The 27,504-nt window shown below is 37.8% G+C and overlaps 1 protein-coding gene across 3 annotated transcripts; it reads right to left on the bottom strand.

Annotated features, from left to right (window-relative positions):
- CHEK1 (checkpoint kinase 1) lies at nt 1-25,313 on the bottom strand. Of its 3 annotated transcripts, none has more exons than XM_060158001.1 (13): nt 25,247-25,313; nt 24,399-24,483; nt 22,613-22,836; nt 21,357-21,421; nt 21,195-21,264; nt 17,200-17,388; nt 16,434-16,538; nt 13,720-13,815; nt 9,440-9,548; nt 9,077-9,254; nt 8,581-8,712; nt 2,076-2,177; nt 1-847 (listed from the first exon to the last, which is right to left on the bottom strand). In XM_060158001.1, exons 2-13 carry the CDS (start codon nt 24,461-24,463, stop codon nt 752-754), a joined length of 1,431 nt encoding a protein of 476 aa, XP_060013984.1. In that variant the 5' UTR covers nt 24,464-24,483; nt 25,247-25,313; the 3' UTR covers nt 1-751. The 3 variants fall into 3 exon arrangements, with proteins under 3 accessions (XP_060013984.1, XP_060013985.1, XP_060013986.1); XM_060158002.1 differs by lacking the exon at nt 25,247-25,313 and adding an exon at nt 25,019-25,152; XM_060158003.1 differs by lacking the exon at nt 24,399-24,483 and having other exon boundaries at nt 25,247-25,290.
- Between the last annotated feature and the right edge of the window lie 2,191 nt (nt 25,314-27,504).

Below are 27,504 nucleotides of genomic sequence, written 5' to 3'. Positions count from 1 at the left end.
AAGAATTAAAATATAGCTGTGAAAGTAGAAAATAATATAGAAAAATATTTAAAACGTGCAACAGTAATTTTGAGTAAAGGTAGTTAAGCACTAGAGGTTATGCTCAACTTCTACTTGAAAGACCAATCATATATATTATTACCTACACCAGAAAAAACATACCTACTTGCAATTTTAATTAATAATTATAATTCAAAAACAGGTTTACACACCTGGTCAGGCCCTTTTAAAAATATAATATAAATCTTGGGGATATATTTTTTGAAGCTGGCTTCACTTCACAGACAGATAAATCTACTGTCCCAAAATCACAAGGTTGTTTTTACTAATTCATCCATGTAATCAAGCCAAAGTGGAGGAAATATGTACTTTTTGGATGAAACCTAATGTTTTGGTAAAAATGGAACAAGAGTATCATTTTTCATTATGTTGGTATAAAAGCTGGTAAGCTCATGTATCCCCAGAGCTTGGTTTCCACCAGGTGGGTCTCAAATTCAGACACTAAATGCAGATGAAGAAATATCTAGTGAATTCTATCTATCCCTTCCCCAAAGTCTTACTTACAATTAAGATATAGGTATTATTTGTATGAAGAACATACAAAAAGAATTGGAAACTGTTTGGCTAGAGGGAAGACAACTCTTCAGGGACTACTGTTTGCAGTTTGCAGAACAGGATAATCTTCTCTAGGAAGAATAATGTCCACATAGCAGCACTATATTCACCAGGAATCCCAGAGCCAGTGGATCTATCATGTAGCAGGAAGCCAAACCTTCTGGCTGCTCACAACATCACTCAGCTTCCCTTTAATCTTCAGGAAGTGTCTCTTGAATTCCAATCCATCACCCTATATTAGGAATAATATCCAAAACTAATGTCAAAAAAACAAGAAAAAGAGACTATGCCATAAAATCAAACTTTCTTTAGGGGTAAGTAGAGACAAACATCCATGGATATGTCCAGATACAGTTATCTTCCGGTCCTCTTATGAATACAAAATATCTTGGTAGAAGAAATGGCTACCTAAATAATTCTGACTTGACTTTGGGCCCATCACTGCTCCCACCACCCTGGGCCCAGAGAGCAGAAACAATGGCATCCTGTCCATTTCAAGGGTTGGTATCTCTGTACCTATGTCATTGTTTTTCATAGGTGTTTATAAACTAAATAAATAAGCTACACAACTATGCTTTAAGTCCTGCCACAACAGAGCCAGTGATTCAGTTATGAGAAGGGTTTCTCTACACTAGGATCTTAATTTAATTCCATACCAAGCATCTGGACAATAGCACTGCAGCAAATCTCCAACGTAAAGAATGTGACCAACTCCTCCAACCTCATTTAGAGCCACATACAATCTTTCGGTAAACAGAGAATATGCTCTTTTGGTCTTATATGTCAAAGGCTTTAAAACTGTAACCTCAGAACCAATAATTTCTAAAGAAAGAATCAGAAATGTGAACAAAACTCCATGTATATGAGTATTAATCATAGAGTAGCTTGTAACAAACAGATAAACGTTCATTAATTATAATGTACAAACATTTGGACAAATCATAATTTTTATGAAAAAATATTAAATACAAATTCAATAAGAAAAAGCTTAGAATGCTACAAAATATTAAGGGTAATTATTTTAAGGACAAAAATAATTTAGGACTATTTTTATTTTTTTATTTGTTATTTATTTACACATTCTACAAAAAACAAAAACTTTTATAATAAGGAAAAAGTCATTTGAAAAAACTGTTTTAGAATAGCTAATGACAAGAACAAATGTTCATAATATTAAATTTAAAAAACCAGTTACCATATATTTATAAATATAATGCCATTAAAAAAAAATCTACACATAAGAGTAATTCCATAGAGGATATATTATAAGTAATAGTAAGGTTACTGTAATACAATATCAAAAATAAATCTGTATTCTCTTTGGATGACAAAATTAAAGTTGATTCTTATCTTCTTTATACTTTTTTGTGTTTTTAAAATTTCTAAAATGAACATGTAATACTTATTTAAAAATAGCAAAACAAAGTTTTTTCTTTTAAAAAGTGTTCTATTCTACATACCTTAGAAAGCCGGAAGTCGACCAAGATCTTCTCATCCATTTCTACCAAATTCACTTTGAAAATGAGTTTATTGTTTCTTCTATCAGTTGTTGATACAGTAACCTAAGACAATGAAAATAAGGTCAAACCAGATGTGTGGGCAGAAAATACTCTAAATAAAAACTATAATCTTAGTTCAGTGATACTACTGGGATAAAAATTTGAGAGACGCTTTTATAACAGGAGCTGTGCCAGCTGAAAATCCCACTCCTTCTAGGACTTTCCTCTCCCAATGGGTATGTGTGTGTCCAACCAGACCGACCTGTAAACAGGACGCAGCTCCGTTATCGGGGATTGAGTCTATGTGAACTCTTAGCAACAAAATAAATTTAGTATTTTACCAAGATACAACCAAAAGAGGAAACAATTGAAGAGAATAAAAACGAGGGACTTCCCTGGTGGTCCAGTGGTTAAAACTCCATGCTTCTAATGCAGGGGGTGTGGGTTTGTTCCCTGGTCGGGGAACTAAGATCCCATGTGCCATGCAGCATGGCCAAAAAATGAAAAAAAAAAGAAAGAGAGAGAGAGAGAGAGAATAAAAGCAGACTGAGAGGAAAAACAAGATTATTAAAACATAAAGAAAAAGAGAGGCCAGATTTGTGGGTAAAAAGCTATAGTGGCAATCAGAAGATGGTGAAGGTCTTAAGAGGCCTTTCAACTTCCACTTTCAGTGTTTTAGAAGCTCAGGCTAGAAGAGTGACATGGAAAGAAAGGCCAGGCCAACAGCCAGCACCAAGACCCCAAATGTGGATGAGGCTGGCCTGGACCAAAGAAAAGCCGTCAACTCCAGCTGGATGAATGAGCCCAAGCAAGATCAGCAGGTTTGCCTAGTTGAGCCCAGTGCAAATTACAACAACATTTTTAATAATTCTCACCTCAAGAAATGACTATTAAAGAAACACAGGTGTACCACAACGGTGCAACACTGGAACAACATTATGTTCTGGGAAAACACAAGACACTAAGCACATCTGAAGTAGGTTATTAAACTTCAAAGACAAAGAAAATTTTCCAAAGATTCAGGCAGAAAGAATTAATTGAGGAGTAATGTTGGTAAAAATGGGAGATTAGGAAAATTCAAAAGCCCATTAACTCCACAAAAGCAATGAAAAATCTGGCAAAAACTGTCAGAATCAACTTTTTCAGAACACTGAAAACTAACGAAAAGCTTGCAGCAACACAGGGGCACTCATACAAAACAGACGAGCTTTCTCACGTAACCACCTTATTCCCAACTCCCACTCCTCAGCTCAGTAGTAGCCTTGAAAATAACCATCCACATTCCAGGTCCAGGTACAAATGCAAGAATAAACCTCATTCATAAACTGTCTTAAGCTGTTCTACCTTCCTGGAAGACCTGCTCAACACACTTGTCTTTATTTTGCCTGCCTAACTACACAGGACTTGTGTTAAAGTTGCCACCTGGGGAGCATCTGTCAAAAGTAACTACAGGCAAATGCTTTAACCCTTGCTTACTGGGGTAATGCAGAACAGTTGGGACAAACAGATTACCTAAAAAGCCTGAAAGGAAAGGTTTAGGAGTGAGATGTTTTTGAGGGATAAGAGTTCTGAAAATCTCTCACATATTCCTGGGACTGTAAAGCCTATACTTATGCCCAGGGCACTGTACATGCTCAAGAAAGGTCTGAGAAGGCTCTAAGCTCTGCCTCTGGCTGACCATGAGGCACCACACAAGCAGGAAGTGAAGGCTAATGCAGAGCTGTAAACTGCCTGGCTGGGTATTGACGGCATGCCCCAATACGCACATAGAACCCCTCTGCAAAAACTAGCTTTTGGTTCCAGGAATTTAATGTTTAATCATTACCTGACCATTGAGCTAACAGAACAAATATTTTAGAGATCACACACAACAAAGAAAACAGACACTATAATATTTGATCAGAAATGTCACTAAACAATCAAAAACTACATCAATTGTCAATGATAACAAACCCTGGGAAGAGGGGAAAATCTATTTCCAGGGTTGTCACATTATAATATTCAAAATGTCCAGTTTTCAATAAAAAAGGATAAAGCATACAGAAAAATGAGAAAATATGGCCCCCACACAGGAAAAAAGAAGTCAGTAGAGAATGTTCCTAAAGAACAGAAAGAAGAATGAAGAAAAATGAACAGAGTCTAAGAGACCTGTGGGACATCATCAAGTGTATCAGAATATGCACAATGTGAGTCCCAGAGAGAGAGGAGAGAATGGGGCAGAATGAAGATTTGAAAAAATAATGGCCAAAAACTTCCCAAATTTGATGAAAAACAATCCCATCCAGGAAGCTGAATGAACTTCAACTAGGATAAAATGAAAGAGATCCACACCAAGATACATCATATTCAAACTGTTGAAAGACAGTGACGAGAGAATCTTGAAAGCAGCAAGAGAAAGTGACACATCATGCGCAGAGACCCTCAATAATATTAACAGCTGATTTCTCATCAGAAACCACGGAAGCCAGAAGGCAGTGGAATGACACAAAGAGCTAAAAGGAAAAAACTGTCAAGAAGTCCATATCTGGCAAAACTATCCATCATAAATGAAGAAATGAAGACATGCATAATTAAAATTTGATAGAGTTTGAAACTACCAGACCTGCCCAAAAAAGAAAGAGTAGGTAGGGGCTTCCCTGGTGGCTCAGTGGTTGAGAGTCCACCTGCCGATGCAGGGGACATGGGTTCGTGCCCCAGTCTGGGAAGATCCCACATGCTGTGGAGCGGCTAGGCCTGTGAGCCATGGCTGCTAAGGCTATGCGTCAGGAGCCGGGGCTCCGCAATGGGAGAGGCCACAACAGTGAGAGGCCCGCGTACCGCAAAAAAAAAAAAAAAAAAAGAAAGAGTAACGGAAGTCCTTCAGGCTGAAATGAAAGAATGCTAGATAGCAACTCAAATCCACATGGAGAAATAAAAAATATTGGTAAAGGTAATTTACATAGATAAATACAAATGACAATAATAATCAATTTTGTTGTTTGTAACATCTATTTTTTCCCTACCTGATTTAAAAAGACAGACACATAAAGCAATAATTATAAATCCATGTTGTTGGGTACACAATGCAAACTATAATCAAAACAGAACTAAAGTGGTATACTAACATCAAACAAAAGACTAACAAAAATTTTTGCAAGAGACAAATAAGGACATTATATAATGTTAAGATGATCAAGAAGATATAGCAATTATAATCATATATTTATCTAGAATCCAAACTCCAAAATTTATGAGGCAAAAACTAACAGAGTTAAAGTAAGAAATAGAATTCAGCAATAACAGCTGGAGAGTACAACATTCCACCCTCAATAATGGATACAAAAATTAGACAAAGATAAACAAAGAAATAGGGCTTTCCTGGTGGTGCGGTGGTTAAGAATCTGCCTGCCAATGCAGGGGACATGGGTTCAAGCCCTGGTCTGGGAAGATCCCACATGCCACGGAGCAACTAAGCCCATGCGCCACAACTACTGAACCTGCGCTCTAGAGCCTGTGAGCCACAACTACTGAACCCGCATGCCACAACTACTGAAGCCCACATGCCTAGAGCCCGTGCTCCACAAAAGAGAAGCCACCACAATGAGAATCCTGTGCACCTCAACAAAGAGTAGCCCCCACTCGCCACAGCTGGGGAAAGCCTGCGCACAGCAACGAAGACCCAACACAGCCAAAAATAAATTAATTTAAAAAATAAATTAAAAAAAAAAGAAAAACAAAGAAATAAAAGACATGAACAACACTATAATGCAACTAGACCTAACAAATATGCCTAGAACACCTCACCCAACAACAGAATCTACATTCTTCTCAATCACACCTGGAACATTCTCCAGTATAGACCATATGTTAGGCAACAAAACAAGTCTCAATAAATTTTAGATAATTAAAATAATACTAAATATCTTCTCTGACCACAGTGGAATGCAATCAGAAACCAACAACAGAAAGGATTTTGAAAAATTCACAAATATGTGGAAATGAAACAGCATACCTAAATAATCAAAAAGGAAATCACAAGGGAAATTAGAAAATACTTTGATATGAAAAAAACTGAAAACTCAAAATATGAAAAGTTATGGGAAGCAGCAAAAGCAGTGCCCAGACATACATTTATACCTATAAGAACTTACACTAAAAAAGAATGATATCCAATCAACAACTTAGCCTTCCACCTTAAAAACTAGGAAAAAAAAAAGAGCAAGATAAATCCAAAAGAAGGAAATGATAAACAGTAAGAAGAGAGAGATAAATTGGCAAACCTTTAGCAGACTAACCAAAAAAAAAAGAAAAAAAAAGATTCAAATTACTAAAATCAGGAATAAAAGGATGTTACTACAAACTTTACAGAATCTAAAAGGACTATAATACTACAAAAAATGGTATGCCAACAAATTGGATAACCAAGATGAAATGGACAAACTCCTAGAAACACACAAACTCCCACAAATGACTCAAGAGGAAATAGATCTATAACAAGTGAAGACATTGAGTCAGCAATCAAAAAATTTTCAACAAAGGAAAGCCCAGGACCAGATAGCTTCACTGGGAATTCTACCAAACTTTTGAAGAATTAATATCAATCCTTCTTAAACTCTTCAAAAAATAGAAGAGAAGGGAATACTTCCTAACTTGTGCTATGAGGTCAGTTATTACCCTGATACCAAAGCCAGACATCACAAGAAAACTACAGATCAAATCCTTTATGAACACAAAAAAAATTTTCAACAAATACTAGCAAACTGAACCTATCGAACACACTAAAAGAATTATGCACCACGATCAAGTGGGATTTATCTCAGGAATGCAAGATGGCTCAAAATACAAAAATCAGGGCTTCCCTGGTGGCACAGTGGTTGAGAGTCCGCCTGCCGATGCAGGGGACACGGGTTCGTGCCCCAGTCCAGGAAGATCCCACATGCTGCGGAGCGGCTGGGCCCGTGAGCCATGGTCCCTGAGCCTGTGCGTCCAGGACCTGTGCTCCACAGTGGGAGAGCCCACAACAGTGAGAGGCCCGCGTACCAAAAAAAAAAAAACAAAAAAACCCAAAAAATCAATTAATGTAATATACCTTATTAACAAAGGAGAAAAGTTTAGCCAAAAAGTAGATACATCCCAGATGTCCATCAATGGATAAATGGATAAACAAAATGTAGTCTATCCACACGATGGACTATCATTCACCCATTGAAAGGAATAAAGTATTAATAAATGGTACAACATGAATTAACCTTGAAAATATTATGTTAAGTAAAAGAAGACAAACACAAAGGGTCACATACTATACAATTCCATTTATATGAAATGTCCAGAATAGGCAGTTCACAGAAAGTATATTAGTGGTTGCCAGGGAGGAAGGTATGAGGAATGACTGCCAATTGGTATGGAGTTCATTTGGGGGGCAGTGGAAGGTTCTAGATTTAAATGGTGATAGTTGCATAATCTTGTGAATATACTTAAAACTACTAAATTGTACCCTTTAAAATGGTTAAAGTGATAATTTTTATAGCATATGAGTTTTATCTCAATAAATCTACCTAAAAAAAAAAGAGTGTATTATCTATACAAATGAGAGGAAAATCAGGCTGGCCTCAGATTTCTGCACAATCATATTTTTCCCTAACTTTTAATTTTGAAAGCTTACAAATCTACAGAAAAACTGGAAGAATTGTGCAATAAATAACCACAAACCCTTTATTGGTCTTATCAACCTAGATAACATGTTTACTTTTCTTTTTTTATGTGATTGTCTTTTTTTTTTAGCTTTTAAACTAAGTTATCAACGGCACACACTTCACTATGTGCCTCCTGCAAAGACATTCTCCTACAAACCACAATATTATCATCACACCAAAAATTTGACACTGATTCAAAAACATTATCTAATATAAAACCCATATTCAAATTTCCCCAACTGTTCCAATAACATCCTTTATAGCTTTTTTTCTTTAAATCCACAATCTAGTGAAATATCATGCATTGCATTATTTATCAGGCCTCTTTGGTCTCCTTTAACACAAAATATTCCTCTTTTTGTTTTTTATGATATTAAGATTTGTGAAAAGCCTAAAGACAGGTTAGAATGTCAATGTTATAAAAATGCTACAATAACATAAACAACAAAAATTGGTAGATGGGAGCAGGGAGATGGAGGAAATATGGGATTGTTCATGGATCCATCTTTCATAGAAGGGAGTTGATTGTTAACTGTTACAATTTAAGTATAGTACATAGTTTTAAAGAAAATGACTTGAGTCTCTTAGTGTCTTTAATAACCTTAAAGAAGTCTTTTAAGAAATATTATTTCTTAAGATAAAGAACATTTTACTTAAATTTCTTCAGTTTTAACTGTTTCTTTTTCAAATTAAACTAATTATATTTTTAAAATATACTGACAATGATAGTTTTTTATTCAAATATTTAAATTTTTCTTCAGGAAAAAAATATAACGAAAATCAATGAAACATACCTGATTCATACAACTTTTCTTCCACTGATAGCCCAATTTCTCACAAGTCTCTTTCAGGCATTGGTAAGATTTGTCAGCATCCAATTTGGTAAAAAATCGTGTCATTCTTTTGACCAGGCGCTGCCAGGGGTTCTACATGTCAAACAGAGGAAAGCTGAATAAATCATCAGATTTATCACAAAAGCAGTCATATCATAGCTATTTGGTCTGAAAATTTTTTTCTCTGACTTAAGATTCTTATACATCAGAGTCTTCCCTAGGAATTCCCTGCTGGTCCAGTGGTTAGGACCCTGCGCTTCCACTGCAGGGGGCATGGGTTTTATCCCTGGTCAGGGAACTAAGATCCCATGTGCCATGATGTGGCCAAAAAAACAAACAAAAAAATCTGTATCAAGTTTTAATATTATATTTCTTAGATTTATATATTAAAAGAAAAAAAAAGACTTTAAGACAATAAAAAATAAAGGGCTGCCATTATTTATTTGAAAAACTTTACCTGTGAGGATCCTGGGGTGCCGAGCAACTGACTGTTCAGAAGCATATGATCAGGACATGTGGGCTGGGAAAAACTGATCCCTTGTACCAGTTTATCAATGTATGAAGGGCTGGTGTCCCATAAGGAAAGACCTGTCCGTGGTTCTGGCTGAGAAGTGGAGTACTTCACATTTTCTTCACTGCAGCATTAAGATATGGAGAAAAGTATATCTTTAAATAAAATTCATCAGGCCTTTCTTATATCACATTACCATTCTCACACTGAAAAACATATTCATCATAAGAAAACAATATATACTTGTATTATTTTTCATGGGGACTATTATATCCAACAACTACTTGATTTTTTATTAATCAGTCTTACCTAGAAGCACTGTTTACTGGAGAGAAGTCCAAATTCGACTGAATATGCTTAGAGAATCCGCCAGGAGACTCTGATACACCACCTGAAGTGACTCGGGGCCTCTTTGCCCCTAAAAAAGAAAACATAAATACAAACGCTTTCAAGTTTTCTATGCAGATATTTTTTAATTAACCCAGCTGACAACTTGAAGAAGTAAAACCGTATCTAAATTCATTTATTTAACACAAAATACTTATACGACAAATAGTGGCTCTTCCTACATGATTTTATGAGAAACATGGTCGTTAGGAACTTAGTAGGACTCACTTGCCAAATTGTATAAACTACACATTTCATAAATCCTGACCTCTAAGTATGTTCCAAGTGCAGGCCATAATTTTAATGGTACCATTTATAGTAACAGAATAATGTTCGATGAAGACTGAGAGACCCAGCTAAGGCATCAAAAATTTTTAAAATAAAAAATAATTTGTGATGATGACAATGAACATTATGAATCTGCTCTACCCAATCTTCTTTGCTCCTCTAGAAAAGCTTTACCTAAAATAATCATTATATAGAATATGATGCTACTATAAATTCATGGCTACTACCCTCAGCTGGATCCTCAACCTGGACAGTTAGTCCTACGTTTCTCTAGTCAGTTTCCTCTCCTTTTCCACAATGATTCTTTCAAAACTTCTATACTCCTGTCAGATTAACCAAGACCACCCTCCAGGACCTCATTACTTAGCATACGATACCATCTCCCATTTCACAAAGAAAATAGTCACTGGAAACTCCCTCAACTTGCCACTACCAAATCTGCTAACTTACTTGCATTCCTACCCATCCTCTCCCCTTCCATCCTCCCATCAAATGTCCATCCCTCTACTTGTAGTTGAGCCCATACCCTCCTTTCTCCTCAGGGACCTTGATGCTCTTTTATTCCCTCTCTCTTAGACTTTGAGCCTCTTCCTCTCAACTGGATCTACCCCCAAACCATTTAAACACGCTTAAGTTTAACCAACCTTTTTATTTATTAATCCATTCATTCAAATATTTTATTAAGCCTACTATGTTATCAGGCAGTAAGATGGGAGAAATGGCATGTTGTTATGCTGATAAGAAAGATCCAGTAAAGAGGGAAGAGTTAATAATGAAGCAGACTGAATAAGCAAAAGAGAACTGCATCTAGTGCTCAAGGGAAAGGGCTGGTTTATATCTGGAGCAATTTAGCCAGAGCAAAGGGAGAAAGCAGAGTATACGAGCACAGAGGCAGTTAATCAGGTGGGTAGAGATGGTGGTAGGAGTTTGTGGGAATTCCTTTGTTATTGCTTCTGTTTCCCAGCGAAATAGGAAGCATTGTCACCAACTGAGAGTGAGGATGGAGAAGTTGAAGAGAAAATGAAAGGTACAAAAATGTGATTTAGGAGAGTAGCGTTGTGAAAGAAGTGGGGAAATGCATTATGATTGCCTGGAAGGATTAAGGGCCCACTTGAGATCAGTGATCTTGAATTTAAAGCAGACAGTGCTGCATATTTTTCTCCAGCTGCAATCAGCTGTGGAGGTATAAGTGTAGAGTAGGTACAAAACAGGATTAAACTTAGGTTAAGTAGACTTGCTCAGTAAGTATGAGTAGACTTTCTCAGTAAGTATGATGAAGAGAGAATGGGCAATGGACTTCCCTGGTGGCACAGTGGTTAAGAATCCATCTGCCAATGCAGGGGACACGGGTTCAAGCCCTGGTTTGGGAAGATCCCACATGCCGCAAAGCAACTAAGCCCGTGCGCCACAACTATTGAACCTGTGCTCTAGAGCCCGCGAGCCACAACTGCTGAGCCCACGTACCACAACTCCTGAAGCCCATGTGCCTAGAGCCCATGCTCCGCAACAAGAGAAGCCACCGCAATGAGAAGCCTGCACACCTCAATGAAGAGTAGCCTCCACTCGCTGCAACTAGAGAAAGCCCGTGCGCAGCAAACAAAGACCCAACACAGCCAAAAATAAGTCAATATAATAAATAATTTTTTTTTTAAAGTGAGAATGGGCAAGGAAGTTGAAGATAAATGTAAAGAAGTCATTACAGTGACTAACCTTGGGATTTAAAATAGTGAGGATGGAACTTGGGACCGAGAAGAGGGCAGATAAAAGATAGTGAAAAGGTAGTAGAATTGATGGACTGCAAGTCCAGGTGGGATCAAAGTGTTGCTGGAGTCAGGGTACTAGAGAGGGGAAACCAGAAAAAAATATACTGGTGGTCCAAGCAGGATGCTTGAAGACAAGATCGCTAGAGGAGAGAAAGTCAAGGAAATGTGAGGTGATGACAGTGGAAGGACCATCTAAATGAATATTTAAATTACCAAGAACCATGACAAAAATTACGTTAAGAGCTGTGTTGGAGAGAGTGACAATGTGGCAGGAATTTTAATTTGAGGTTCAGAAGGTGATTATTACGAGGGAATAGTGGGTGGTGGAGTCTGATAATAGGATTCAAAATGACGGGCAGAGGAATATGAAGAAAGAACAAGGAGGATGCCTGCTCCACTCCCAGATCAAGGGTATGAGGGTGCAGGAAAGAAAACACCTACCACCTGAGAAGAAGCAATGTCCTCAGGGGAGAGCTGGATTTCAATTAGAATAAGGTGAAAGGTTAAAGAAACATTCAGGGAAGAGTTAAAAATTCCTCATTCATCTCTAGCTATTGTTCTCTCTCAGCCAAACTTCTTTACTGAGCTGTCTACACTCTGCTTAACTCTCTTTTACACTAGAATCCCTGTACAATAGAGTTTATTCTTTTTTTTTTTTTTTTTTTGCAGTATGCGGGCCTCTCGCTGTTGTGGCCTCTCCCATTGCGGAGCACAGGCTCTGGACGCGCGTGGCATCTTCCCAGACCGGGGCACGAACCCGTGTCCCCTGCATTGGCAGGCGGACTCTCAACCACTGCGCCACCAGAGAAGCCCTAGAGTTTATTCTTAACTCTCCACCAAAACTGTTCCTGCCAAGATCATGAATAACTGCTGTATCATGGAATCCGCAGGACAGATTTACTCCACATTCTTCTGATGTCCTATCTCTCTGGCTACTTTTCTCTGGCCTCTGCCCATCACTTAAACACTGGCATTCCTTAAAATTTCATATACTCAATTTAATTTACTACCACAGTTTAAATCACCATCTATTTACAGAAAGCACCTAAATCGACATCTCCAGCTTAGCCCTGTTTCCTGAGTTACACACATGCATGCACACAAGCACACGCACACACACACACACTCCTATGAGACAGTTTTACTTAACTTCTCAAATTCAAATAAAATGTCCAAAATCGAATAAAATTTCCCTGCAAATCTGTTTTTCCTTTTGAGTTACATCCAAGTAAATGGTTTCACCATTTACACAGCTGTTCAAACCAGAAAGGAGACATACTTTGACTCCTCACTCTCCTTCATTTTCCACATATAAACAATCACCAGTATTATCAACTCTAGTTCTTAAATTTCTCTGGAATCAACTTCTTCTTTCCAATCTCACTATCACTAACCTAGTCCAGCCTACCATCTTCTCACATCTAGGATCAAAAACAGTGAAAAAAAGTAGCTAGAAAGATCTTTCAAAACCAAACACATAAGCATGTCATTTCCTTGCTTAAAGTCTCTCAAAAGGTTTTCCCAACAGCCTTCGGTTAAAGCCCAAGATCTTTAACGTGGCTTACAAGGTCTTCCACGGTTTGGTTGCTATCTACTTTTCCAACCTCATTTCAAACCTCTCTCTCTCTCTCTCCCCTTCTCCATTCACTTACTTTCTCAGCAAACATTTACTGAATGCCTGTGATGGACCACACACTATGCTAAGCACAGGTGATGCAATGATGAACAAGCCAGACATGGTCCATGCCATACTGGCCTTCTCTCCAGTTCCTCAAATGCACCACTTTCTAACCTCCAAGACATCCCAGATGCTGCTTCCATGTTCAGAATCTGCCACTCATCTTGCTACTACTCTTCTGTCTAGCTCCCCTTTAATCTTCAAATCTTAGATTTAACGTGATTTCCTCAGCAAGATAAGTGTTCTTTGTCACTTAAGACTTGGTCAAATTCTTAGCTGTAGTACCCTGACTTTCCACTTTATAATTATTAATGAGCTTAAAATTATTTTTTCTATTTCTGGTTTTTGTACTAGACATTATAATCTTCATGAGGACAGAGACCACAGCTCTTTTGTGTTGTTGACTTATACTGACTTTACAAGTACCTTTTTTTCACAGAAAAAAAAATACTTGTATTTTAAGGATATATTACCTTTCTTGAGTGGTTTGTTGTACCATCTATCTTTTTTGATGTCTGGGATGGTAATCCTTACTGATGGATTCTCAACTAGGATTTTATGCAGCAGAGCTGAAAACAAAACATTAAGACAACATTTATAAAAGACTCAAATAGATTAGAAAAGCCTACAGCTTGTGGTGTAGAACACACATCCTCTATTGCTTTCCTTATGTCCAAATATTATTTCTGGGGAAGAGAAAGAATAAAGCTACTGAATTTTTGCTTTAATTTCATGCATTCTTTGCTACTGTCTATATCTCTGAATATTCTTCCCAGAGCTGACTCTCAGTTGTTTGCAAATAAATAGAACAAGAGCTAGGTGGAAATGTTTCTCTTCACTTGATATTTATACAACGATAGCAAAAAAAAAACCCCTTTTATCCATTTTCAATACCAAACTTCACTGTTCCAATATGTCATATTAAGTCCTCGTTCACACAATTTTACAAGGGAAATTTACTTTCCAATAACTTTTTAAAAAATATTTATTTATTTGGCTGTGCTGGGTCTTAGTTGCGACACATGGGATCTTTGCTGCTGCACACGGGATCTTCACTGCTGCATGCGGGATCTTTAGTTGCGGCATGTGAACTCTTAGTTGCAGCATGCATGTGGGATCTAGTTCCCTGACCAGCGATCGAACCCAGGCCCCCTGCATTGTAAGCACAGAGTCTTAGCCACTGGACCACCAGGGAAGTCCCTCCAATAACTTTTTAAGAGACAGTAATAAAAGCAACCATCATCCTAAGGTACCTTAATTGTATTGATAAAGAATTCATTCATCTCCCAACACCAAAATAATTTTCTAATGGACTGAAGATTTAAATGAAAAAAATAAAGCCTTAAAAACATAAATGAAAACATAGGTAACTTTTTTCTAATGCTGAGGGTAGAAACATGATGATATAGTCAGAAACCACAAAGGACAGGTACTAGATTCAAATAAATAAAAATATAAAACTTCTGGGGACTTCCCTCGTGGTCCCGTGGGTAAGACTCCATGCTCCAACACAAGGAACCCAGGTTTGATCCCCGGTCAGGGAACGAGATCCGCATGCATGCCACAACTAAGAGTTCACATGCTGCAACTAAGAAGCCCACATGCCGCAACTAAGACCCAGTGCAGCCTAAATAAGTAAATAAATAAATAACTACTTTTAAAAAAAAAGTTAAGTTTAAAAAATATATATAAAACTTCTGCATGTCAAAATAGCATAAACAAAATAAAAATACATGACAAATTGTCAAAAATATTTGTAACGAATGCAAAGATCTAATGACATTAATATGTTTTTCAAAAACCTCATATAAAGTAAAAAGAAAACCTCCTACCAAAAATGAGCAAACTAGACACGTTCACAAAAACAGACTAAAAGCTAATAAATATACAATGAATATACAACTTCATTGGTACTAAATTTAAAATAAAAATAAAAAACAGAGGGCCTTCCCTGGTGGCGCAGTGGTTGAGAGTCCGCCTGCCGATGCAGGGGACACAGGTTCGTGCCCCGGTCTGGGAAGATCCCACATGCCGCGGAGCGGCTGGGCCCGTGAGCCATGGCTGCTGAGCCTGCGCGTCCAGAGCCTGTGCTCCACAACGGGAGAGGCCACAACAGTGAGAGGCCCATGTACCGCAAAAAAAAAAAAAAAACAGAATACAGTTCTTATATGTAGGCCTATTAGATTAGTCAAAAAAAAAAAGTTTAAGGGACTTCCTTGGCAGTCCAGTGGTTAAGACTCCGCACTCTTCCACTGCAGGGGGCATGGGTTCCATCCCTGGTCAGGGAACTAAGATCCTTCATCCCGCACAGCATGGCCAAAAAAAAAAAGTTTAAATGTAAACTAGTTAGACTGTGATGAAATGGTACAAACTTTCCGGAAAACAATTTGGCAAAGTAAATAATAATAATTAAAAACTGTATACATCTTTGACCCTGCAATTCCACTTCTGGGGTTTTACTTTAATTAAATAATTTAAAGGTATGTGCAAAGATTAAGTTATTTGGATGATCATCATATCTCTTTCACAGCAGTGAAAAATTAGAAAAAATCCTGAATCTCTAAAAAGGTGAACTGGATAAGTATAGTAAGCCATGTCCATATAGCAGAATACCATCACAGTCTTTAAAAACAGTGATGTAGACCTACAATTATAGTCATGAAAAAATGTTCACAAAGCATTAACACAAAAAAAAATACTGGTTACAAAATAACATGTATAGTGGGATGTCATTTTTTGTGAAAACACACATACTTATAAATAATATATATATATAACAAACACATAGTTTTTACTACAAAATATAGAAGCACATATCAAAACATTAAAAGAAGCTATTCCGTGGGAGGGAGGGAGATGCAAGAGGGAAGAGATATGGGAACATATGTATATGTATGACTGATTCACTTTGTTATAAAGCAGAAACTAACACACCATTGTAAAGCAATTATACTCCAATAAAGATGTTAAAAAAATAATAAAGAAGCTCTTCCTGAGTGCTGGGATTATAGGGTTGGATTTTACAATTTTTTAATTTATTATTCTTCTACTTCATCTATAAAGATCATGGATTATTTACATAATGATTTAAAAGTTAAAATGAAAAAAAATGTAAGAAAAAAATTCAAATAGCACTAGGCTTCATTATCCAAGAAATCAGTACTTTACATCAAAATAACCCAGTTACCTAGAGGAGCAGAATCGATTTTTTTCCAAGGGTTGAGGTATGTTTTTTTTTCTTTCCAATCACAATATTCCTGACAACTATCACTAGGCTGGTCCCACGGCAATTCTGAAAAAGAAACAAGTCCCAGTTTTCTGAGTGTTCAAATAATTATACAATTTTAAGGGAAAATAATCAATGACACAAATCCAGTAAAAGTTTCCTCCAAATTAATTCAATATGGTTTCCAAACTAAGAATGCCAACTCTAAGAAATTTTAGAGGCACTTCTAAGATAGATAGTCCACTTCCTGCCTTACTCTCTTCCAAAAGTATTCACATGAATTTTAAAAGAGAGAGCTACTGTGATATTTCATTTAATAGCTATACATACTTCATTTTTAAAAACCTTTGGGATTAAAAGTTCCAAATTAGTTATAAATAAGTTAATATTAAAATACTATCACATAAATATGGATCCCCTTGATTCATTTCATTTATTTTGGTATAAGAAACCTGGCTTTCCTAAGGACAGGAATTTTATCATGATTAAAAAACTCAAAGCTGCTGCATAGCACAGGGAGATCAGCTTTGTGACGACCTAGAGCGGTGGGATAGGGAGGGTGGGAGAAAGGCTCAAGAGGGAGAGGATATGGGGATATATGGCTACATATAGCTGATTCACTTTGTTGTACAGCAGAAACATACACAACATTGCAAAGCAATTATAATACTCCAATAAACATGAAAAAAAAATTACGCAGAAAAATAAATAAATAAAAAGCTCTTACCTCCAGCCAACATTGCAGTAAGTACTATTCCACAGGACCAAACATCAACTGGTTCTGCATGAAATTCTTTTCTCTTTAGAAGTTCTGGAGCAACATACGGTAAAGTACCACACATCTTGTTCAATAAACGCTCTCGATTATTATGCCGAAACACTGTTGCCAAACCAAAGTCAGAGATTTTGAGGTTATCTAAACCAAAGGAAAAGAGGATGGCGCTGGATAAAAATGTTTTGTAAATAGATATACTTAAAAAAAAAAAAAAGATATACTTAAAGGAGTTGAGTTGTATTGGAAAACCACTGGTGTTATGACCAAAAAGAAATTTTAAAAAAGAAGAAATTAAAGACATTATCATATAGTTAAAACTAGAAAAAGGCCTCATGGCTTCTATTAACTTAAGACAAATATTGTCAATACACAAACAGTATGGACCAGATTAAAGAAAGATCCTGGAGTCAAAAGGGCCTTCTAGAAAAGAGCACTCCAGACTTAAACACTGAAAAGAGAGCCATGCCCTCATCGGGTTGTGCAGAGGGAAGGAGGGAGACATCAATAACATACTAGGCACAACTTTTCCAGCAGTGGACAAACCCAGCTGGCTGGACCGAAACTAAAGACCCACAAACCACCAGAACTTCTTGTCAAGGTGGCTAAGTTTAGAAAAGGAGGACGAACTCTGTACAGAAAACAAACCAGAAGAGCAAATTTCCACTCTAACTTCCCATCTTCAGCACACACAAGCTATCGGCAGAACTTTCACCTTAACTACACTTAGTGAATATCTACTGTAACTGAGTGACACTGTGCTAGCCATGTAGGTAGATAAATTACTGAAGACTAACAATAACAACTGCTGTCGAGGTTATGAAAATATAGAACATTACAAGATCTTACAGAAAGGGAATCTAACCTAGTCTTCAGAGATAGGGGAGACTCCCCTATTCTTAGGTATCAACTGGTAAAACTATTTTAGAAAGCAATCTGGCAAAAGATGCCAAAATTTGAAATACTCCTGCTCTTTGAACTAGGAATTCCCACTTCTAGGACCATACCCACAAAAATACTTCCACAAATTCACAAACATAAGGATATCCATACCATAACAATACTGTTTGTAAATAACCTAAATGTCCATCAATAAAGAAATGATTAAATCTTATAGTACACATGTACAATGAGATTATGTAGGTAACAAAAAACAAACAAAAAGCACAAAGTATATCTATATGTGCGGACATGGAATCAGGTATAAATGGAAAAAATGGCAAGTGCCATAATAAATCTTCATTATGACATGACCTAATTTTTATATTGGCCTGTGCATTAATTTATAGAATAGTCATCACTGCCTTATATTTTTTTAAAGCTAGAAATAACTTAAATGTTCCAAAGCAGGGGACTGATTCTTTAAAAATCAATTACATCCACCCAATGTAATATGTAAGCCACTGATGTTTACTTCTATGACTTGGGAGGTGGCTACTGTAATTATCCTTCTAACAGCTATATATGACACAATCTTGACAAATGACTGCGATTAAGAGTTCCAAGTTACCTATAAGCAATAATCACTGAAAATACTAATGGATGACCACAGTATTCCTTAGATTCTGTAGTTTCACTATGTCTGTGACATAATACTTAGAGAACTGTATATAATAAATTTTAAATTGAGGAGTGTGGTTACTTCTGAGAAAAAGAAAGGGGCACACATTTGGAAGGAATACAGAGGAGGACTTCAACTATATTGATAATGTATTTCTTTTTTAAAAAATATTATTATTGAATAGAAACAAAAGATTATATAATACGCAAGATATGAAAAATCATTATAATCAACATCCACTCACCTAACACCTAGTTTAAGTACACGCTATATATTCTTTGAAACCTCCTATAAATCCTTCCCTTTCCTAACTGCAATCCTTCCTTTCTAGAAGATTTTATGTAGCTTGAAACCTATTTAATAAAAAAAGGACTTAATTTGTATATGAGGAATGGGAAGAATTGATTATAATACCATCAAAGCTATTAGTATTCAAAAAGTAATGGACATAGAATGAAAAATAGAAGCAGAGGGAAGTCTCCCAGCTTGTGCTCTCATTTCTTGGGATTCATCAACAGACCATTCTACAGTTCCTTTTCCCAACACACCAAATTTTTTGAATATCTAAAATTTTGCTACATACTTTATGGAACAACTTGCAGAAGGCTAAACAACCAAAGAAGGGTCTTAAGTAGCTAGGTTAGTAGATGGGTTAATAAAAAGATACCTAAAAGATATTAACCAAAATATTAACACTGGTTATAACTGACTGGTGAATTTCTGGTGATTTTTTACTTTCTTTTTTATACTTTTGATCTTATTTCATAATTACTTTTATCTTTATAAAGAGAAAAAAAACAGTATTTTTAGTTTGGGAACAAAGTTTTCACATTCCAGATATTACATACTCACATCTCCATTACTTATATAAGCTGGCTTAATTTATCCCCTGGTATGAAGGTCAATTATAGAGTTCAGAAAGAGGTAGAAGAAGGCTGATAAGAACATACACTGGTACTTATGATGGGGCACGATAATGCCAGAAACACTAAACCTCAGGGTTGGACAAGATGTGAAAATTACTTTGGTCCAACCAGCCAAGCAATGTTTAAATTCCCTTTACAATATCCCTGATAATTAATAATCCAGTGTTTGAATCTCCTGTTAAAAACCTACTACAGGGACTTCCCTGGTGGCGCAGTGATCAAGAATCCACCCGCCAATGCAGAGGACATGGGTTTGATCCCTGGTCCAGGAAGATCCCACATGCTGCAGAGCAACTAAGCCCGTGTGCCACAATTACTGAACCTGAGCTCTAGAGCCTATGAGCCACAACTGCTGAGCCCATGTGCCACAACTACTGAAGCCCACGTGCCACAACTACTGAAGCCCACGTGCCTAGAGCCCATGCTCTGCAACAAGAGAAGCCACCGCAATGAGAAGCCCGTGCACCACAACGAAGAGTAGCCCCTGCTCGCCACAACCAGAGAAAGCCCATGCTCAGCAATGGAGACCCAACGTAGCCAAAAATAAATTAATTAAATTAAAAAAAAAAAAACCTACAACAAAGCAACCTATTAAGTTCTGGGGCAGATCCATTAATGAGGGTCATCTTTGTACTAATCCAAATTGCCTCCAAATAGTTTTCACCCACATACTGTGAAGAACTGTATTTAACAATTAGCAAATTTCCCTTGAGTTCCTCAATTATGCCTTATTTTACAAAGTTTCTAGCCCTTTCAGCATTCTGGTCACTCACCTATAAAAGTACTTCGGTAGTCTACATGCCTTTCACAGTACTGTCCCAAACACCTATTATTCCCGCCATGGCCTTCCAGAGAAGTGCTGGACTGCTGCCTTCCTCATTCTCACCTTATCACCTTAATTTTCCAATGATCAAATTACATGGGTGACTAATATGAAGTCTGCTGCCTAGTAAGTCTTTTTAAACGTTCTTTGCTGCCAAAGACATGCCATTAAACTGTACTTATTTCGTTAGTGTTTTTCAATCCAAATACTGAATTGAGTAACGATCCAGTATGTGTTAAATCTGACCCACCTCTCTGGTCTGCTAAATTCATTCATCTAATAAACATTGTTGAAAACCTACTATTTGCCAGGCACTATTCTAACACATTAAACAAAACAGACAAAAATCACTGCCTCATATGCAGTGGATATTCGTCACCTTTTTCGATCCTGATTCTATAAGCTAACACTAACACTATCCATCCCTCTCAGTTTTTATGACATCCATAAAATATAACTAAAAGCCCTGCATCTTTATCCAAGTCATAAATTAAAAAGAACAAATACGTCAAGGCTAAGGTCCAGGGTATTTCAATTTCATATTTTTTGCCCTGAAATTTCGGTAATGGAAAGCCTTGATCCTGCCTTTGTATGGCTGTACTAAAATGATTAGGTAGCAGCAACAAAATGTTAAACTTACCCCTTTCATCCAATAGGAGATTTTCTGGCTTAATATCCCTGTGAGTTATTCCAATACCATGCAGATAAACCTAAAAGAGAAGCAGAGGAAAGCATACCAGAATAGGGTAACTTACTTCACTAAGACTAATTTTAAGTAAAAGTTAGAGACAACTGTACCTACCACCCCTGCCATGAGTTGATGGAAGAACCTCTGAGCATCTTGTTCAGGCATGCCTATGTCTGGCTCTATAAGAATTAGTTACGAAAGTTAGTTCACCAGGTAAATATAATCAGTCATCAACCACACAGTCTCCTAATTCGAAAGTTAAACATTTGTGATTGTACTTTAGCAAAGAGAATCTAATGCTAACAATGAAAAGATTCTGGAGTCCACTAGTACATATAGTACTTAATAACTCACATTTCCCCATGTGTTAAGTGGCAAAAATAAATTAACATCACAGGAAAAGTACAGAGAAATAACAAACTATCACCCAAATCAAGAATGCAAGCCATACCTTGAAAGCCCCTACTTACACTAACCATGATTTATTTGGTATCTTTCAAATTCTCCCCTAATTTCTTCTAAATGCTATGCCAATATTTTTTCCACTCCTGAAATGTAATTGCCGAAGTGGAAGCCTACACAAATCTAAGTTGATTTCACTAAATACTTAACAACAAATTTAAACTTCATATAATTTCTCGCACTACTACAAAACCATGAATTCCTGTGAAGTTACTTCAGGAAATACAGTTTTATTAAGAAAGGTTCTATTGTCAGTTATCTTTTTATATTTTTATCTCCCTCATTAACTTTTGATTTCTTTTATTCTCAACTTTTCTGAGATAGATACTGAAGATTCTAATAATCACTTTTTAACTGCTAATACAATAGCTCTAAATAATAAATTTAGATCCACAGAATATATTTTATGTACTTCTTACTGTTCTTTAATATCAAGACTTTGAATCTACACAGAAAATTTAAGCAGCAAGCACAGATTTTACTTTATATAAAGCAATCGTAGAAAATTCTCAATTTCACTTATGTAACAACTTGCTATTATTTTGGATTTGTAAATGTATGCAATGATTTCATGAGACTAGAATGTCTACAAAGAAAAAAAACTTTTTCTGCATATGCATACATCACACTTATGATTCTTCACCATGAGACCACAGTTTACCATTCTTAAACTCTACATAATAGCAATCCCACCCCAAATCACTTATACAACTTGGGAAAAAAGTTTCTTTGATGACTCTACATATGTATCCAGTGTTTACATAAGTTGCAAAAACAAGAAAATTTACTCCAATTTCACTATTGCATAAGCAAGTCTGAATGGACAATGAAGAAGCAGCAGTCCCAAGATTAAAAAACAAATTTAAAAACTTATTTAGCATAAGAATTATCTTCAATCTTTTCCATACCTATTCTATCAAAAAGTTCTCCCCCACTACAGTACTCCAGAAATAGATACTGGATATTGCCTTCTCTCCTGTGACCATAGAATTTCACTACATTCTCATGATTTAACATTTTATTGATACAAATCTCTTTCTTAATATTTTCTGGACAGTCTATGGCACGCTTCATGTCCACAATCTTCACTGCAACTGCTTCTTCAGTTCTTCTATTCACAGCAAGTTGAACTCTAAAAAGAAAAAGGAAGAGTTATAATATTCCAGACATTTGAATTATATTTCTTTTAAAACTTCAAAAGGCTAAACATAACTCATCCAAAACTATTTTACCTTTATTAGTTTCTCCACCTGGGAGAAACCATGGGAATGGTTTATGCCATGTTCTCAACAGATACTACTCCTTTCTGAAATGTGAAGTATGATAGCTAGTGTTCCAAAGAAGTCATTATGCTGTACATCCAAGTCATTTAATAAATTCTTAATAAACTAAAATGGGATAATAGCAATTCTAGGCCACATCACATATTCACATGCTCTATTCATTTAACTTGTTTTTCTTCCACTTTTACTGAGCTATAGTTGACATAAAGCACTGAAACGATTATCACAAGTTTAGTGAACAACCATCATTTCATATAGATACAAAATTTTAAAAATCAAAAAAATACATATTTTCCCTTGTGATGAGAACTTAGTATTGACTCTTTTAACTTTCATATATAACATACAGCAGTGATAATTATATTTATCATGTTGTACATTACATCCTTAGTACTTATTTATCTTTTAACTGGAAGTTTGTACCTTTGGACCACCTTCATCCAACCCCCCCTCCCCTACACCCTGCTTCTGGTAACCACAAATCTGATCTCTTTTTCTATGACTTTGTTTGTTTTTGAAGCATAATTGACCTACAACACTATGTTAGTTCCTGTTACAACATAGTGACTCGATATTTCTATACATTTCAAAATGACCACGATAAGTTTAGTTAGGATATGTCGCCTTACAAAGGTATTACATAGTTCTTGACTATACTCCCCACACTGTACATTTCATACTGGAGACTCATTTATTTTGCAACTGGAAGTTTGTACCACAGGTATTTCTCTCCTCCCCAGCACCATCCTCCCCTCTGGCAACTACCTGTTTGTTCTCTGTATCTAACTCTGTTTCTCTTTGTCGTTTGTTCATTTGTTTAGTTTTTTAGATTCACCCTATTAAGTGAAATCATGCAGTGTTTGTCTTTCTCTGTCTGACTTATTTAAACTTAGCATAATACCCTCTAGGTCCATCCATGATGTCCCAAACGGCAAGATTTCATTCTTGCTCTGTTCATTTAATTGTAATAACATTACCTAGCATTTATTAATCCGATACTATATGTGTCTACAGTAACTGTTTAAGTACTTGTGGGATATGCCATTTTACAGAGGCACACAAGGACATTAAGAAGCCTGCCTAAGAACACAAAACAATGACCAGCAACGTGACTCCAGAGTCTGTTCATTTGCTCATTTAACCACTATGCTTGAACCCCAGGAAGGAGTATGTGGGAGGAGAAACTGACTTCAGAAGTCTCCTCTAGCTCTTTAGGAAGAGAAATGTTTTTGTTTTGTTTTTAAAAGGAAGAAAATAAAATAAACCTTACAAAAGATTGTGTAGCTTCAGTTCCCCAAAGTTTTAGATTTCAAATGCAAAGATCTGTTCTCCAAAATAACCAACTTGTACTCAAAGGAGACAACAGAAAACTAAAGCAAGTTGAAGTCGGGGTAAAAGGACTCAAACTCACTCTCCATAGGCACCTTCTCCCAGGGTTTGCACCAAGTCCCAGTCTTCCACAAAGGGCACTGCCATGACTCCACTAAGTCCCGCGGCTGTAAAAGCAGGAACCCAGAAAAACGGTGGCTGAGGACACGCTTCAATCATCTGTAAAGCCGCTGAGCTCCGCCTCTTGCCGTGATTCTTCAAGGTGAATCACAGCTCCTGGTTTCCCCCTTACACCTCATCCATATTTTACCCAAGTCTTTAAAGCACAAGCAAGTATTCTAAACTCTGGCATTCCGTTGGTAACTCACAAGCCCCGTTCCCACGCAAAGCGAAGGCTGAAACGCCGCCTTCCAGGCGGCCGAGGAAACGTACGTGGCGCGGAGGAGTTGGGGGACCAGTGCTTTACGGTGGGGGACTGGGGAAGGGGGTGAGAGGTGAAGCGTCGGGCTAGAGTAAGGGGATGTGGGCTAGCAGAGGAGGAAATAATCGCTACGAGGACCACAGCCGCTCCTCCCGACCCGCTCACTCCCAGTTCCCACCCACGCCCCGTCCCCAAGGCCAGGAGGAGCTCGGGGCGGAGCCAAACTGCCCCAAGAAGCGGAAGGAAGGGCTGGGTGATACGCGGACGGCTGGGGCCCAAACCTCGGGTGCTCTCGGCCTGCAGAGGAAGTCTTCTCTCCAGTCCCCGTACAACGGGGTCCGCCTGGCACCCCACTCCTCCACCCTCCGAAACCGCCCCTCCGCAGGAGTCTCTCCGATCCTCTAGGCTCGGCGCTGAGAACTTTCTCTCGCTGTGCCCCTGCTAAATCATGTAGCCCCCGAACTCCGGCTCCAGGAACTTTTCCCCCTCTACCGGCTGCTCTTCCTCACCAGGCCGTCCTTTGCCCGCCACCACAGGAATCCAAATGCGGGGCTTTTCCCGCCAAAACTTGCTGGCGTCACATTGTCGCAAACGCGCGCTCCCTTGCCGGAAAGCAAGGAGGCGCGCGTTCCTGGGCCGGCTGCTCTGCAGATTGGGCCGGCCAGGGCCTGGCGCCTGCATTCCCCGCAGGCTCACGCTGGCCGGGGCCGGGTTACTTTCAAACCAGGAGGAGATCCTGGCTGAAGAGGTTTAAGAACTGCCGAGTGCATCGGTGTGAATGACCTCCGGGCCCAAACGCGAAGTGGGACCCGGCGTGTGACCTCGGCCGGCCGGCTGGCCGCCCGTCCTCGCGCTCCCGGGGAGAGCAGCACTGCGGGGCTAGCTACCGCCGCCCCGGACCCCCGAGCATCTCGCCCCGCTGCCTGGCAGGGTAGCGAGGATCACACTCCGTAAGTGCTGTCTCTGTAACTTTAAAGCGCGGCCCAGATAAAACTGGAGCCGAGAAGCCAGGGACAGCTGTTGAGCATTGATCCTGTTTAGAATGAAAGGAACTTTGTGATAGGAGCGAGAAGCATCAAATACTGGCTGCACTGTAATGGGGGGTGGGAAGGCATCGGGATGAAGAAAGCTACTCTTCTGTAGCTGGAGGTAATGTCAGGATAACCAGTTTTACCATGTCTCGTCCGAACAGGCACCAAAACAATACCTCCACTCAACCTTTCTGAAGGAAGTGCAACTGCGTAGCTTAGTTCTACCTGCTCTCTCTTTAATGTGTAAGAAACGGGCAGGTAGAAGCAAAAACGCTGCATTTTACAATGCAAATTTTAAAAGCAGAATAACCAGTTTAGGTGCGAAAGTAAATTCTGAAAAAGGGACTGGCTAGAGAAAACAATGTGGAAAAACTGAAATAGATACTCCCTCTCAACAGTAAACTAGACTGGGAACTCAAGGCGCAGGCAAGATCATCTATTCTCCAATTCTTAAAACTGGGCCACATACAATAAGCATAACTAGCTCTTGATTGTGATACTGGTAAAATAAGTGTAAAATGTTACACAAAAATGCATACGTTTAAAAGGCAAAAAACAAGACCAGAACACTTCGAAATGCTTATGTGAGAAGTTTTTAACCGTGACATCACCGTTTAGGTTTCGTGTAATAAAGTAAGTTTTCCAGATCGTTTACTCCATTTTCTCTAGTTTCTGCACTGCATGCTGCAAACAAAGAATATGAAGAAAGGAAGAGGAGGACCAGACCGGCACGGTTCCTTTGTGTCTAGATAGAATAAAGGTATCTTAGCCTGAAAAAAATAAGGCATACACATCTCAGGCAGAGTATCAGTTAAAGAACAGATGCTCACAAAAACCTGTTCCCTTCTGAAACCTTACTAAAATAGTAAATTTTAAGAGTAAATATTAAAATAAATTAACTTAATAATGAAATATTAAATTTACTATTTTAAAATAGTAAATGTTTAAAAGGCAATAACCCACAAACACAGAACATGAAAAACAAAATTTTTGCAAAGTGGAAAGTCTTTAGATGAATGGTAATTTAGATGAAAGAAAGATGAATCCTAAAGCCAGCAATGGGAAAGCAGAAAAGCAATTTGGTTTACATCATAGAACTCCCTAAAGGCTCAAGTTGAATTAGTGACAACAGGTACTGAATGAGGTGAAGGTGGGGCTAAAAGAGGGTGAAAGACTATGTATGAAGCGAATAGACCTTTGGGTCCTCTCCCTCCTCTGTGTATACAAGGAACTGCCCCTCCCCGAAGCTGGTACTAGACTTGAGAGGGTAAATACATGGTTATCTGAACTGGATAGCATCAGGCAGTTAAGGGTTAGGTACCTAACTGAAACCAAAAGGATTAAGTTTATGCACTGAAAGTTGAACCTGTGAGCCTTCTTTCCTCACTTTACTCCCAGAAATCTGGCAGCCTGGCTTGTATCCTTCAGAGGACATAAAAGCCTTCTCAAGGGAATCTTACCTATATAGAAGAAAAGATCTAAAGATACCAATATCAGGGATTTCATAATGTTAACAATGCAGCCAGATCACAGGAGAATGAAGCCCACATTCAATAAGCCCCACCCCAAACCAAACAGACCTTACAGTCATCTTTTTAGGGTCCCACTCTTTAATAAGAGCAAACAAGCAAGACTTTGAAAAGGCCTTTAATATGAAAGATGTCCAAACAAAGGAATATTCAAACAAAAAGCTCTTGGATATTAAAAAAAATACATGATAGTAGAAAAAAGTAAAC

The sequence above is a fragment of the Lagenorhynchus albirostris genome, chromosome 9, assembly GCF_949774975.1.
Source record: "Lagenorhynchus albirostris chromosome 9, mLagAlb1.1, whole genome shotgun sequence".
Taxonomy (NCBI): Eukaryota; Metazoa; Chordata; class Mammalia; order Artiodactyla; family Delphinidae; genus Lagenorhynchus; species Lagenorhynchus albirostris.
This window is presented reverse-complemented; position numbering and strand designations above follow the sequence as displayed.

Excerpts from the sequence above, each read along its gene's own strand:
- CHEK1 (XM_060158001.1), bottom strand. The coding sequence starts at position 24,463 with ATGGCAGTGCCCTTTGTGGAAGACTGGGACTTGGTGCAAACCCTGGGA. Across the intron at positions 17,389-21,194 it reads TCTCCTATTGGATGAAAGGG|ATAACCTCAAAATCTCTGAC; the intron begins GTAAGTTTAACA and ends CCTTTGGTTTAG. Across the intron at positions 9,549-13,719 it reads CAACAAACCACTCAAGAAAG|GGGCAAAGAGGCCCCGAGTC; the intron begins GTAATATATCCT and ends TTTCTTTTTTAG.